General features: G+C 42.6%; 1 protein-coding gene across 1 annotated transcript in view; it reads right to left on the bottom strand.

Moving 5' to 3' along the window:
- The window catches only part of EPB41L4A (erythrocyte membrane protein band 4.1 like 4A), a 216,400-nt gene extending 200,197 nt beyond the window's left edge, over positions 1–16,203 (bottom strand). Inside the window, exon 1 of the mRNA XM_079790305.1 lies at positions 16,048–16,203. Coding sequence (XP_079646431.1) covers positions 16,048–16,146 — 99 coding nt within the window. The 5' untranslated portion in view covers positions 16,147–16,203. The remainder of the gene's footprint in view (positions 1–16,047) is intronic.
- Between the last annotated feature and the right edge of the window lie 353 nt (positions 16,204–16,556).

Below are 16,556 nucleotides of genomic sequence, written 5' to 3'. Positions count from 1 at the left end.
GACTTCCAGAGCTAGAAGGCAGCTCAGCTATTCATCCTAATGTTCAAATGCTTGTATCAAACACTTAACATGTTCACTACCCAGGTGTGCAGAATCCTTTCCTCAGTTATGAACTCCAAGTTCCTAGGTAGAAGGAAACTATTTTTCAGCCAAGGTTGTCTGGTTAATTTTGAAGAATTTGTTAATGTTGCTCCTGCATACACTGACACCACCAGAACCAAGCAATAGCAAATATACATGAAGACTGCATGTGCTTTATTCCCACCCCAAAAGTTGTCATTTATGGGGAAGAGTAAAATCTGTGAGTATAAAAATTACAGGTGTTTCTACATATTTTGGTTCTTACTGACTCTACTCCTTTTCTCAGCCTGCAATAGGAATCTGACAAAATCTAAACAAGCAGTGTTAATGAATCTTCGTCCTTGGAGAAAAGATTAGCCAAATGAGAGCCAAACTCTTTGACAAATGTACCCAGTGAGACACAAAATACCCCAGTCAATTTAAGCCATTTCTGCTCATCGTTTTTGGTTGAACATGCTTAGAAAACTAACAACTTGGCATGTCTAATAAGCCATGGATTCCACTCAGAGAAGGAGAATTTATTAAACGTGGGAAGAAATGGTGCATTTTTTGTCACTTTGCCACCCTAACATCAAGCAGAAAGCACAAGGTTATCTAACCATTTGAGAACAAAGGTGAAAAGCACACTGGTAAAACCAAAACAGAGTCGTGCCTGTCTTCTGCTTTGTGCTGAAAACCACAGCGGTCTTTGTTGGGAACATGGCTTTGGTCAATGCAGCAGTGACAGCAGCAAGTGAAAAAGTGCAGGGAAGACCCAGCAAACTAAGTGATTTAGCACAAAAATCACCACCCTCCCCCTGGGGGGAAAAAACATCCCCGTGTTGTTTTCAACTTCTCAATGACACTAGATGGGAAGCATTGCAAAGCACAAATCAATTTACAATGAAACTTTTCAATAAAATAATGTCTTCAGTAAAGCAAGGTACCAGTACATCTTGTTAAATATACACACCTGTTCTCAGTTGCCCCTATTTTAACACGTTAAGAAAACGTTGTTTCGGGACAAAAATACTCCTCATCTTTTAAAAACAGTATTTAAAAGGGAGATAATGGTTTCCTGGAGAGCAGTTCAGTCATGTAGTATTTACTCTGAAACACAACTGACCACACAACTGACCCGAATGTTAAAATGACATTTAAATGTTAGGTCACTTAGCTGCTTTCTCCTACACACACACACACACACACACACACACACACACACACACACACACACACACGGTACAGCATTTTCAAGTAGGAGGAAAACTCAAGGATTTTTAACCTGAAAACATACAAGAAGCCCAAGTTTCTTCACCATCACTCACAAAGGAAATGTGTGACCTGAGGAACCTGATGTGCTGTCAGCCTGGGGTCTGGTTTCCTTTACAGCCTTGCTCTTTGGGAGTCCCCATCATGCCTGTGTCAATACTGATGTTTCCATGACACCGTCACAGCCTGCTCTCCCGGGTGCAAGGAATGGCTTCAAGGCAGTCTAAGGGAAAGTTCTTCAGGGTTTGTGGGACAAAGCGGCTAGGAAATAATGATTTATTAAAGATCTCTTGAGACTCAAAACAAGGCTCTTCTGATTCTTACAAAGACTACATCATAATAAACTCAGTGTCTTCATCACTGAAATTAACAGAAAAATTGCAAATCTTCATTTTTTACTCATAATTTACTCCTACAAGGAATTTTAATGAGTAAATTCTCCCAGTTCCCCAAATCTAAGCTTCCTTTTTAAAAAAATATATCTTCATCAAGTGACCAAGATTATCTAAATTGAACTTAGCTTTTTATGCTTGAACAGGCAAGCTGACAACCATACCACCAGAAATGAAAAGGGATTTATTCTCAGCTATGTCCTCCAAATTTTTGAAGAGCTGTAAATGAAGGGTGACATAAAAATTTTTTTTTTTTTTTAAAAAGCAGATTCCAGCAAGGTGATGTGGCATATATACCATTCATTACACAATATCTCTGGCCGGGACTGGGGTGGTACTTTCTAAAACAAGCAAATTAATATTCATGCAGCTCATCAACTGTATATCCACAACAAGCGGGGATAAATAGAAACTCTAAGTAGCCTTATGCCAGGTTATAACAGATTTTGTCCCAGTATTAGTTATCTATTGCTATGTGGCAGGTTATATCCAAACTTAGCAGATTAAAGGAACAAACTCACCTCCAGATCCTGTGGTTCTGGGATCCAGGAGCGGCTTAACCGGAGGATTCTGGTTCAGGGTCTCTCAGGAGGTTGCACTTAAGCTATGCCCAGGTCATCTGGGGATGGTGAGGCTAGTTAAGAGTCTCTATTTATCCCCACGTATTGTGGATATACAGTTGATGAGCTGTATGAATATTAATATGCTTGTTTTAGAAAGTACCACCCAGTCCTGGCCAGAGATACTGTGTAATGAATTGTATATATACCACATCACCTTGCTGGAATCTGAAAAAAATTTGAATCTTAGAACACACCCGGGCCTAGGGGTTTCAGATAAGGCACTGAGAACCTGTATTCAGTTTTCCTAAAACACGTTTCCTGATTAAGGATTTCTTTTCAGAATTTTTGTAGCTCTTAGGATTTCCACAATATAACCCAATACTTGATATAAATCGTCTTGTATTGTACTCTATTTTATAACTAAACCTTTCCACTTAAAAATTAAACTTCTTACAAATAAGAATCTCCCCTCTTTTTCATCACCCCCACCAGAAACCTGGATGCTCCCAGGAACACAACAAGCTCTGAATAAATTATTGTAGAATTGAGTTCACAAATCCATACCTCCAATTACAGATACATAGCCTTGGCCTAGAGTCCCTTTAAACCCTCACACGCAAAACCTATTTATTATCAAATAATTGCCCTAGAACATGCTGTAAACACAGTGTGCATCTGAAAGAAAAAGAAGCTGGCTCTCTGAGGAATCTGGAAATTTTGCACATCCTCCAGTGCCCGTGTAAACAGTAGCAGAAGCACGAAATAATCATCATCAGGGGAAAAGATCTATTGGCCTCCTGATGACTGGCCCGCCTGAAACCTTTCAAGGAAAGAGCAATTGTACCTTTCTGCTTTCTTTTATCGCACCCTCCCCAGAGCAATAAAAAGGGTCACTAATCAGTTTTTAATTTTCTTTCCTGGAGAGAGATTTAGGATGGAGTTGTAAGAATTCAGATATGGACTTTACAAAATAAAGACCATGGAAAAACTGAGTGATATGAGCTCTGAAGCTAAATAAATTCTAGACCTTTTAGATCAACACGCGTTTTCAAAAAATTAAAATGCAATGCAATAAACATTGTTCTGAAAAGAAGTTCCCCATAGGCAAACTCTTTTCTAAATTGGAGGAAAATAAAATAAATAAATAAATAAATAAATAAATAAATAAATAAATGATTCCCTGAGACAAAAGAATCTCTCCTCATATAATCTACCCAGAAAGAATTCTACAAATACAAATGCCAAGACTGCAGAAAATAATCAGATCAGGTCAGGTCCTAGGCCTATAAAGACTTGATTTAAGAGGAAGAGTGGGGAGGAAACAGGAAGAGGTTGGGAGCCTGGGAGGAGATGGGATTAGCAGTAAACCTAAATGATTTTCAACAAATTCTGACCTCTCCCTCTCTAATCAGCTCTCAGCCTTCCTCCCTGGCATGCTGCAAAGAAAGTGAAGGTGGGTAAGCACTGAGAAAACGACCAGGTGGGAAACCAAGAGCCAGGGTTCTATTCTAGAATCACGTGCTGGGCTCTGGCCCATCACTGCCGCTCACTGGGTCCCCGTTCCCTCATCAGGAGAATGGGAGAATTAGATGATTCCAATGCCAGATCGAATTTTCGTTATAAGTGAAATCCAATTGGTTGTAATTTATGTCTTCTCTTCCACATTCTCCCCCTGTGTCTGCTGCATTCTCAGGCAGCATCATGGGACCGAAATGACTAAGGGCATGTGACCACACATGGGTCTGGTGCAGAGAATCAGACAACTGAACTATCAGGCAAAAGAATGAGTGGCTGGCAAGAAAAAGCAATGGCAAGTAGACACTAGTTTGTGTGGAAGATTTTGTCATGCTATGGCACTAATGGGATTTTCTCCACAGAGGGAAAATGTACTGCCTGTAGCCTGAACATCTAGTGGGGTTTTCAGGTGTTTGAATACCACAGACATTTAGAATGTACAATCCAGACAAAGCTGTAAAGCTTATAATATGCCAACTTCAGTACCACTAAGAATTGCTACAATTTCCCTCAGTCATAGGGAATGTTAGTCCAATTCCATAAAGCCGTCATTGTAACGTAGGCTTTAACCTGCAATCCTTCTGGGAATCCTGGAAGTTCATGGTTGAAAGGAAGTCATGAAGGGTGGGGGAGGGTGTATGTGTTTTAGAACTAAATTATTTTCCTAGGAGGAAAACACTCTATAGGAAAAATCTCTAGCAATTTCTCAATGCTTCAAGGTAACAGATTCCTAACATGCTCCCGGGGTGGGGAACCTTTTTTCTGCCAAGAACCATTTGAATATTTATAACATCATTCTCAAGCCATACGAAATTATCAACTTAAAAATTAGCCTGCTAAAAAATAAATAAATAAATAAATCACACACACACACACACACACACACACACACACACACACACACAAATTAGCCTGCTATGTTTGGTCAAACATTTAATTAACTCACCCCTAGTGCTTTGGCCGGGCCAGACCAAATGATTTTACGGGCCTTCTATTGCCCTTGGGCCAGATGTTCCCCACCCCTGTGCTACACCTTCACCTATCAAAACTGTTATTCATAAAACATATACAAATATACTTTTCCCAGTCCTCCACCAAGGAATTTACAGAAAGAGTCTGCAAGAACCAAAGGCAAATCCTTTCCACAATGTAATTAGCAACACTCAAAGCTTATGTAGAAAAGTTTTTGGAAATATATTCAAGGTTTCAAGTTACCAAAGCAATAGCAGCAGCATATCTAAAATTCACTGAGCACCACCATGTGCCTGGCACTGGTTCTTAAGGATTGAACAGTGGGTAAAACAATGTTTGCTGGCAAGGACCATTTGAATATTTATAACATCATTCCCGGGCCATACAAAATTATCAACTTAAAAATTAGCCTGCTATATTTAAGTTTCTCAAAATACTAAATGTTAAATCTGTTTTAACTGGGAGTACTTTCTCTGCTGAATTACACACACACCCAGTACTAAGGAACTAGTAAACATAAACAAGATGCATAAAGATAGGCATGGAGTAGAACTGAGAGACCAGAAATGAATCTTATTGTCAACTGGTTTTTAGTAAGGGTATCAAGACAATTCAATGGGGAGAAAATGGTCCTTTCAACAAATGAGCTGAGACAACTGGCTATCCACATGGAAATGAATGACAAATGGGTCATAGACCTAAATGTGAGAGCGAATGCCATAAAACTCTTAGAAAAAAAACACAGGAGTGCATGTCACTAGTCTCTATGAACATCAAACCATCATGCTCCCTCACTTCTAACAGCCACCCATGCCCCTCAGAGAGCCAGCCTCTCTCTGGGCAGGGGTGGGAGATCAGATACCCCAAACTAGAATTTAGGACGCATTTATTAGCAAATAATAGACCATACGTAATAATAGCTATTTTTTATTGGGCACCTCTTATCCTATGTGCCTAAATTCTTTTATCAAATTCTTACAATCATCCTATGAGGCAGGTATCAGGCTCCTCAATTTATAAATGAAGAAGGTTCCAAGAGGAGTCATCTGACTAATCACAAGACCAATGACTGCATGGCAGACCAGGATTTAAACGCAGGGCCGGGGTAGCGGGGCAAGAGAGACTGAACGTGAGCACACAGCACCCCGGTTAGGAGGCTGGTTTAGGTGTGAAGTGTGAGGGCCTGGGCTGAAGTGGGAGCAGTGAGGATGATAGAGAAAAACCAGTTTTGACAAGTGACCACTAAGGCAGCAGAGGCTCCCGTCTGCTTCTCAAACACAGCTCTAAATGAAGAGCAAGGTGGGACCCGAGTGGTTTAAACACTCAGATGGTCTCGGGGGGCTAGCTCATGACCCTCTCTCATGTCACACTACATGGAAAACTGTATTCTGAACAAGGCCCTTTCTCACCAACTTCTGGGACACCATCCTCACAGAGTGAGGAACTCTCAGCATTACGACTGTGCTTTCTCCTGTACGTGATGTTGCTCAACAATCTCCTGTTGCATTTGGTTTCCTCTTCGGTCTCGGTTCGCTGATTCCTGCCCTGCCATCTGACCTTTTGGTGATCTCCGTGGGGGCTAGCACTCGGCACCTCTCGGTTTTCCTAGCCTGCCACCATCTCTCTTGTTCTACCTCCCTTTAGGCATGTCAACCTCCCTGAAAACAAACTGCTCACGCGTTTGCAAGCCCTGCCAGGCCCTTTCATGTCTTCAGTGATTATTAGGAATTTCTTGGCAAGAGTGCTCAGTTACAGAGAAATTGATTATTAACAATAGGCAGCATTAAAGAAGAGTGACTGTTCCACTTTAAAAACAAAACAAAGCTGGAAATACACACATGGCTGAGAGGGCACAGGAATGCAATCCCCCTTTTTGAGAATGATAGACTCTCTGAAGTGTAGTTACAGGCTTTTTGAGTCACAAACTAAACTGGCGTCTCCTGATCTAAAAACACCTAGTCTATACCTAAACAAGTAATAATAGATACCTAGTTAATCTTAATATAGGAGCATTAGAAGAAATCTGATGAGGCAGAAGCAAATAGCAGGTATAGTCATTTATAGTCATTACAACCCAAAGCAGGCTGACCCGGAGTCTTACTTAAGGGCTTTACTTATGGCTAAAATATTGGAGACAAAGCTTGGCCAAAGCAATCAATCTCAGAAACGCTAGAGGGGCCATGGCAAATCTTATATCTGACCTGCCACGTTTATAGTAGGCCTGCAGAAAAATACACTGTGCATCAGAATGAAAAACTTATCATTTGTCATAAAAAAAACAACATTTAATTTATTGACACTGTTTTTTCCATTAAGCCTTAGAGCAGTGTCAAAAGAGGTTTATGTAGCTTCAAGAATAAAATGGATGATACAGCACAATTAAAAATTACACCAAGGTTGTGTAAACCCACACTGCAAAACCAACAGACACTTTCTCAGACGGTTCATAGAGTAGGAGACAAGGAAGAAAAGCAGCTGAAGCATGAGAACCTGTTCTCCATTCTTGAAATAGGCCCTTCTTCCAAAAGACTCTCAAGTTGTAAGGGGCAAGTTATGTTTTCCAAGAAGAGAGAAAAAGAAAGACTCGTAGCTACCTCCACAATACAAAAATGGTGTGGCTCGTGTTTTCCGAAACAGCTGCTCGACAGCGTTTCCATGTGTTACATGCACCATCCATGGCACCATCTCATTTCCTACCCATTATCCATATAAAAACTAGAGTATCTTGGCAACAGATTTTTCGCAGTGAGATTCACCTAATTCTGGGATCTCTTCTAGTAAAAATGTAATGATCCTCATTATCCAGAAGATTTTCAATATGGCCTTTTCCAACTGCAACACTCCCAATCATTCCTCCATTCAAACGATAGCTAAGAAGCTTCTATTACATGAGGCACGCAGCTCTGGCTGCTGCAGATCCCAGGTAGGGGCTGGCAGGCTGATGGAGGAGACAGATGTGCCCAGAAAGAATGCCTGCAGTGTGATATGTGCTGTAACAGGATGTGTGGGAAGCACTGACAAGCGCTTAACTCTGCCTGGTCGGGTTGTGCTGAAGGCTTTCTAGCAGATGGGACACATGATTGAAGTGTCAAAAGGATGAGTTCAGATGAGTGCGTGCTTAGGGAAAGGCAAAAGGGTACTCCCACTCAGTGGGAACCCCATGCATAAAGGCATGGGAGAGTCTGGTATGTTTGGGAGACCAGGCAGAGCCACATGTGCACAGAGAAGGGCTACATCAGGCAGGGTGCTAACATAAACTATGAAGTTTGGACTTTATCTGTAGAAGAAACGAGTCACTAAAAGAAGAAGAAGGACGGGATGAAGAAAGCATCATTTTACAGTTGGAGAGACTGAGATTTGGAGAAGATAACTATCTTTCTGAAAGTCCCACAGCTAGTAAGTCATCAGTGGGGTGAAAATTTAAACCCAGCTGGTCTGATTCCAGAGCCCATGCTTTTAATCACTTATTATATTGCTCCTAGTATTAGAATATTAAGCAAGTTAAAGACACTGACATATATTGTTTTCACTGATGTACAGTATATATAAGGTACATGACTGCCCCCCAAAAAAAGAAAAAAGGAAGACCACCAAAAGTTAGCCTGCATCCAGTGCAAAAGGCTGAGCACCAAACACACAAGAATAAAGGAAGCTGTTAGTCTCTACGGCAATGGTTCTCAACCGAAGGTGATTTTGCCCATCGGAGACATTTGGCAACATCTGGGCAAGGAGAATGACTGGCAGCTCGTGGCTAGAGGCTGGGGGTACTATTCAGTATCTCACAATGGACAGAACAGCCTACCACAACAAAGGACTGTCTGGCCTTATTCTGAGATACAATCTGATGCAAGCTACCGAAGAAAACATGAGCTTCCCATCTTGTTTATAAGTGGCTTATTAAAAAGAGCAAACCGCTGTCCACATGGCTAATGGAGAGACTGGGCTTTTGTACCTGCAATTTAAATTTAACTCCGAATGTTTGTGTCTACCCCCTCCCCCAAATTCACATGTTTGGAAACTTAATCTCCAATAGGAGGTGGGGTCTTTGGGATTCGTGCCCCTATGAAAAAGGACCAGCCCAGCAAAGCTCCCTCGCCCTTCTGCCATGTGAGGCTACAAGAAGCTTTCAACCGGGAAGAGGGCCCTCACCTGGCCACGCTGGCATCCTCATCTCAGATTTCCAGCCTCTAGAACTACGAGAGAGAAATTTATCTTGTTTGCAAGTCACTCAGTCTGTGGCATTTTGTTATAGCAGCCCAAATGGGCTTAGACACCATCAATGTTCAAAAGCAACAAGCGCTCTGCATTTGTTCCAGCCTAGCTCAAAGTTAGTTCAAGCTAAACATTATAGAATTCAAGAATAATTATATTAATGGGGCTGCAAAAAGTGTGGTCCACCTTCAGTTAAGGAAATTATAAATACCTGGAGAAGGGCAGCCATTAGCTAGCTGCTGGAGGTAACAATGCTCTCCCCATTAAATTATTTTTAAACACTTTCAAACCAGGAATGATAAAAAGTATTTTTAATAATTTTTTAAGAAAAAAAAACTTCTTGTAAAATTGAGGGGGCACTTAAGCTCTGAGGAGCTAATGTACAACATGGTTACTATATTTGATAGTGCTATACTGCATAACTGAAATTTGCTATGAGAATACAACTTAGGGTTCTCAATAACGACAACAAAAAAGATAATAGCCCAGCTGGTGTTGCTCAGTGGTTGAGCATCACCCCATGAACCAGAAGGTAACGATTCAATTCCGGTCAGGGCACATGCCCAGGTTGCAGGCTCAATCCCAATATGGGACGTGCAGGAGGCAGCCAATCAATGATTCTCTCTCATCATTGATGTTTCTATTTCCTTCTCCCTTCCTCTCTTTGAAATAAAAAACACCACACACACACATTAAAAAATAATACATATGTGAGGTGATGGATGTGTTAACTTGGTGGGGTCCTTTTACAATGCATATATATATATATATATATATATATATATATATATATCAAATCATCAGCTTGGACACTTTATATTACAATGTCATTTATCAATTATACCTCAATAAGCTAAAAAATACTTTAAATATTTTTTTAAAAACAAAAATAATTTGAGGAAGCATTTATATACTAGGTCATCTTAAACAGCCAAAATACGAATATCATACTTGAATTCTAGAAATCTAGATGCCGTGGAGCAGAGGGGTACCTACCTCTATCCCAGTCACATGTAACTTACTAAGCAATCAAGAACCCCCAGGCAATCTTACATTAACGAAAATGCTGGTGTATGATTACTAGCTTCAATCTATGTATATAAGGTCTCTGACTCTCTACTTATGTGGTTGATATCAAATATATAGGTATTTACATAATGCGATTTGTGAAGAACTGTTGCTTTTCACTTTTTCCCAGTCTTCTTAGATTTTTCTTTACCAGTCCAAATGGGACGAAAATCACACTTCTCGGTAATCGAGAGGAATATAATTTAAGCTCCCACCTACTAATTGGTTTTCTAGTTTTTTAGGAAGCTTCTGATCAAAGCATCAAAACTCACAATATTCCCTCAGGAAACTCAGGATTAGAAAATAACTTCATTTAAAAGTTAACAAATGAACTGTGTACACTTTAACTGTGTGAATTGTATGGTATCCTATGTAATAAAAGCCTAATATGCAAATCTACCAAATGGCGGAACGACAGGCAGAAGGACCAGTCGCTATGACGTGCACTGACCACCAAGGGGCAGACACTCTATGCAGGAGTTGCCCCAGCCCGCAGGCCCCAGGCCAGCCAAGGCAGGTGCCAGCAGGGGCTCCCTGATCACCCCCCTAGTCGCCCCGCAGAGGAAGGCAACCAGCGGTGGGGGGGGGGGGGGGGGGGGGGGGGCGGGCAAGGCTGGTGAGCAGGCGGTGCCAGGCTGGCCAAAGCAGGTGCCGTGGGGGACCCCAATCGCTCCGCCAGTCACCCCACAGATCGGCCCTAATCACTGGCCAGGCCTAGAGACCCTACCCGTACACGAATTTCGTGCAGCGAGCCTCTAGTATCTCAATAAAGCCTTAAAAAAGTGAACGGAATTTCCATCTTGCTATTATATTGGTTTCATTTAGTCAAATAGTCTGAGGGGGGAAATGAGCACTTCAGTGGTTATTATATTACTACTCAGAGGACTAAAATTTTACTGAAATGAAAATACTAATCTAGGTCATATTTGCACCAGCAATTTTCAAAACTAAATTTATAATCAAACCTTGTGATCTTTTCCCCCCCTCCGAAAATCTTTGCTAATCAAATGGCAATCTATAAAGGTAGTCTGAGCCACATAAAGTTTTGCTTCTAAAGAGAACAGAAAGAAAGCTCTCTACCTCCACCAGGACAAAGAACTACAAAGGACATAACAAAAGTTTCCCTGAACAAACATTACTCAAAAAACCAAGAGACCAACCACAGCAGAAAGTCTTAACTTGAATAAACAACAGAGATGGCAGCAGAGAACAAACAGCTAGAAGCTATTGTGGGGCTCAACACACAACCATAGCTTCCAGTTTATATAAACCTGGGTTTTTAAATCTTGGATAGGACTCAAACTACAAATTGCATGAAAAAGGCTTCCTGTTTTCAAGGTGAGATTACCTCTAAAGCAAGTTAAGAAGGCAAGTTTCTACATAACATTAGTCTGAATACAAAGATATGTTTTATTTTTCTGATTTTTAAATTTTTCAATTACAGTTGACACAGAATATTGTATTAACCTCAGGGGTACAACACAGTGATTAGACATTTATATAACGTACGAAGTAATCGCCCCAATAAGTCTAGTACCCATCTGACACCATATACTAGTACAATTATTATAGTAGGATTGACTGTATTCCTTATGCTGCACTTTACATCCCCATAACTGTTTTTATAACTAGAAATGTGATTTGTTTAAAAATATATATTTTTTATTGGAAGAGAGGAAGGGAGAGATAGAAACATCAATGATGAGAGAGAATCATTGATTGGCTGCCTCCTGCATGCTCCCTACTGGGGATGGAGCCCACAACCTGGGCATGTCTCTGACCAGAATCAAACCATGACCTCCTGGTTATTAGGTCAACACTCCACCACTGAGCCACGCAGAATGGGCTGATTATTTTTGGTTTTCTTTTTTTGTTAATCCTCACCTGAGGATATTTTTCCATTGATTTTTAGGGAGAGTAAAAGAGAGAGGGAAAGACAGAGAGAAACATCAATGTGAGAGAAACACATTGATTGGTTGCCTCCTCCATGAGCCCCGACCAAGGCCTGGGCCAGGGAGGAGCCTGCAACCAGGATACCGTATTTTCCGGCGTATAAGACGACTTTTTAACCCAGGAAAATCTTATACGCCCAGTCGTCTTATATGCCAGAAAATACAGTAAGTATCTGCTAGACTGGTCCACTGGTGTTATCCCAGAGGTCTGTCCTGAGTACCGTATTTTCCGGCGTATACGACGACTCGACGTATAAGATTTTCCTGGGTTAAAAAGTCGTCTTATACGCCGGAAAATACGGTACTTGCCCTTGACTGGAATCGAACCTGGGACCCTTTGGTCCACAGACTGATGCTCTATACACTGAGCCAAACTGCCTAGGGCAAGGGCTGATTATTTTTTAATTAAAAAAAAGAAAACACTTCCCATTTAAGTTCTTAACATATAAGATGTGTAACTACTGTCTTCAAACTGAATTGCTTTCCCAGATGGGAACAAACACCAATTTTTTCCTAAAGTCGATGAAATCTTTGATCTAAATTGCAGAAAATCACTTCATAACCAACTTTGTAATTTGGCACTTAAGTCCAAAGAGTGTTTTTCAAAATGGTACACAAGGAAAAAAAAGTTTTATAAAGCTTCTCTCACACTCCTACTTAAATTAATCCTTTTTAACTCACAGGAATTATTATAAGAGTAATACAAACAAATTCTTAAGTAACTATCAGGAATCAGTAAAACTCCTTCCATTAAGGGATGAAATATGTGAATATAATTTTAATGCAAAATTAGCTGTCTTCATTTCATTTGAGATAGAACGGACAAAAGGGTCATCTCAAATTAATTATTAGGAAACTAGAGGCCCGGTGCACTGGCCTGCGGGGATCAGCCGAAACTGGCTCTCCGACATCCCCCAAGGGGTCCCGGATTGCAAGAGGGCGCAGGCCAGGCCAAGGGACCCCACTAGTGCACGATCAGGACCAGGTAGGGACCATGGGAGGGCTCCAGGGCATGTCCAGCCCGTCTCACCCAGTCCCGATCAGCCGGACCCCAACAGCAAGCTAACCTACAGGTCAGAATGTCTGCCCCCTGGTGGTCAGTGCATGTCATAGCGACCAGTCGAATGAATGGTCAAACACTTAGCATATTAGGCTTTTATTATATAGGATACTTTTGAAAAATAAAAAGATTTTTCTATTTTTTATGGGGAAAATAGGCTAATTGACGTATGCTTAACTTTGACTTTAATTAGTGATAATCAAAATTATCAATTGTACTATAGCAGGAGGAGACCACTATAATAGCAACTATTATACTATTAACTTTAAAGTAATTGTTGACTATTTCACTTATGAACTAAAGTAAGAGTTTTAAAATGCCAGGTATGTACAGGATAATAATATACAAACTATATATATATTCATTCAATATTTGAATATCTTCTACATTCGGGAAGCTGGTCATTTTGCCCCTTTTTCTTGTAAAAGAATGACACCTGGGAATTGATAATTCTGTACACCAAGAATGGTCATTATTAATATATTAAACACAAATATGCATATGTGTTTAATTTAGTACCTACCACAAGTAGATAGGTGCTTAACACATGCATTTTATGATAGCACTAGTGGCCCAGTGCACGAAATTTGTGCACACTAAAAGGGAGTTAATTAGAGGAAATATTTTAATATTGCTATTTGCCCTTTCTCTATAATAGAAGTGTCAGAGATGAAAGAAAATTAGCAAAATGTATATGAAAATCTCCCTCCTGTCAGAATCTGGGGTGTGCCGCGGGACCCAGAGTCAAGTCCCCACACACCCGTGCACACCTCGAAATCATGCGAGACCCAGACCTGGCTGGCCCCACCCCCATCAAGCCCCGCAGGGTGAGGGGGCGCAGCCTCAGGACCCCCGGCCTGGTGTTGGGCAGGGGGCGCAGCCTCAGGTCCCCCATTAAGCCCCGCCGAGCGGGGGGCGCGGCCTCAGGTCCCCCGGTCCCCTGGCGCGAGGGCATGAGGGTGCAAGGGCGTGACGACCATTTGCATATTAGCTCTTTATTATATAGGATGGTAGTTACAGATAACGTGGTTAACTTCAGCAGACATCTGTGTTACACATATGGCCATCAAAATAATTGTGGCATGCTTTTGTGACACTAAAAGAGGCCAAGCCTGTTGCAAAATGATTACTTTCAACAAAAACCTGCTTAAATTATTGTTTATTTAAATGGCATCTATCCAACATTACAGCATTATAAAGTTGCTATTGCATTTGAATCACTCACCAATCTTCAACCTATTTGTAAAGCAAGGTAAACACCATCAGGTTATAAAAAGTAATTATGGACCAGGATTTTTGATTCATGTTTCTTTGACAAAATTATTCCATTTGATCCCAAGTCTTGACTGCTCTCTTGACAGAATAATGTACATGCTCCACAGCTGACAGGAGTACGCTTTCATGATTAAACAGGAAGCTCACACTCCAGATGACTTTAGACTTTGCACTTCAGAAAGATTTCTTTGTTGTTTCAGCATCAGATCATTTGTTATCTTTTTCCAATTGTTTCTATCCCCAAGCCCAAGAGAATCTATGTATTATCAAAAATACATAGATTTGTCATTTCTGCCTATTTTATTTGTACAGTACACCAAAGAATGTCACATCATCTTACAAGGCAAGTTCTTTTCCTGATTTCATTTGGGGAGAGGAGGTGTTTTGGAACATAAAGAAAAGTTGAAAATATAAAATGAATACCTCCCCCTCCCCCAAAGTATTTTATTGACCTTCAAGGGATACAGCAAATGACAGTATGATGGACTTTCGCTAATTATAATTAACTGGGGACACAATATTCAAAACAATTTTCTAAAGGAAAGGGTTAACTTTATCTCGTGGCTTTAACGGGTCATTTTTGCCCCTTTTCCTTGTAAAAGAAGGACACCTGGGAGTTGAGAATTCTACACACCAAGAATGGTCATAGCAACGCTGAAGCTTCTGGCCAGGAGCAGTACTGTAAAGCACATAAAGCTACGTAAAAACCGACTCACATCAGGAAATGCCCAGGACCAACGCCATGAGGACTAACTGCTGAGATGACAAGACTAGGAAAGGACACTGGCCAGCCTGAATCTGATTTCTCAGACGTCCAGCTCTACTGGGAAGGCGGAGGGAGCCGCTTCCCTCCACCAGACTGGCTGCCGAGTTCTCTAAAATGCCTGCGACCTAAAAGTGAAGGAGAAAAGAAAACAAAACCACCCGCTCCCGATTCCCACCACCTCTTGGTAGTAACGCCGTTGCTAGGGCAAAAGGAGGGAGCGCAGCCGCCTCCGTCAGGTTGTCAACTCTATGACAGAAGAACCCAGCAAAATTAAGGAAGTGGACCTCTGCCACCTCCCAGCCTTTTTGTTTGGGTTCTCCAGGCTAACAGCAGCAACTGCACTTGAACGACCTACAAACAGAAGCAGTTACTACCGAGTCGCTCTGAGAAATGTTTACTTCAACGTGGGGAGCCAGTTCGCTTGCGGAAAGGGAAATTATTTTCTGTCCAAACGTAGCAATACCCAACTACACGGCCAGGCAACACCATCACAACCGCCCAAGAAAATGTGTTTCAGCGCGTGAACTCTTTTACTTCCCAAGGATCCTATCAAGAAAAGGCCGAGGGCGATCGAGCCTCCGACACGGTATGCAGTCCACACATCCAATTCTGCGACTCCTGGGGAGCTGCAGGGGAGGCCGCAGACGCTTCAGGAGGAAGCCAGTGTTGAGAAGATCTCTGGCCTCCGTTGCAGGACCGTGGATTGCAGCTGAGAGTTGGTGCGTGGGCTATCCTTTGAGCCATCAAACTTACTTTCCTTTAGGAAGGGACTCAAAGTAAACCCGCCCCGGCACGTCCGCCCTCTACCTGCGCGCAGGGGCCAGCTGAGGCTCCTTCCCACAGCGCGACCCGACACCCCTCCCAAAGCCGGGGACACCCCCCCCCCCCCCGAGCCCGCCCGGCTGCCAAACCCCCGAACACGCCCCCTGCCTGTGCCTACCTTGATGCCCTGCTGCTGGGTGGTGAGGGTTAACTTGGATTCATCCAGGAGCAAAACTTCGCAGTAAAATTCTTCCGGAACAGCGCAGAAGCAGCCCATGTCGGCTGCGGCGCTCTCCAGCCGGGCGAGAAAGCTGCGACCCCAAGCGCTGAGCCGCCCCCTCCGCTCAAGCACGAGGCATTAATTTATTGTCCGCGCCGCGGCGAGGGCAGCAGGAACCGCTCTCGGCGAGGTCCAGGGCCGCGCGGGCGGGCGGGCGGCTCGGAGGGCGGAGAAGCCCGGAGATCAGCGCCCGGGAGCAGCCGGGGAAGCGCCAGCGGAACTGGGTGCGGAGCGCGGCGGCGCGTCCCTGCACATCCTGCGGCTCCGGCTCCTCCGAAGGCGGGGACGCCGCGCCCCCTCCCGCAGTCCTGGGGACGACAAAAGTCTCCTGGCAATGGGGGCCAGCGGCAAGAGACGGGGGGGACGAGAGCTCGAGGCCCTCCCCGGACTCGGAAGCTCCTAGAAGC

The sequence above is a fragment of the Cnephaeus nilssonii genome (genome assembly GCF_951640355.1).
Source record: "Cnephaeus nilssonii genome assembly, chromosome: 2".
Lineage (NCBI taxonomy): Eukaryota > Metazoa > Chordata > Mammalia > Chiroptera > Vespertilionidae > Cnephaeus > Cnephaeus nilssonii.
This window is presented reverse-complemented; position numbering and strand designations above follow the sequence as displayed.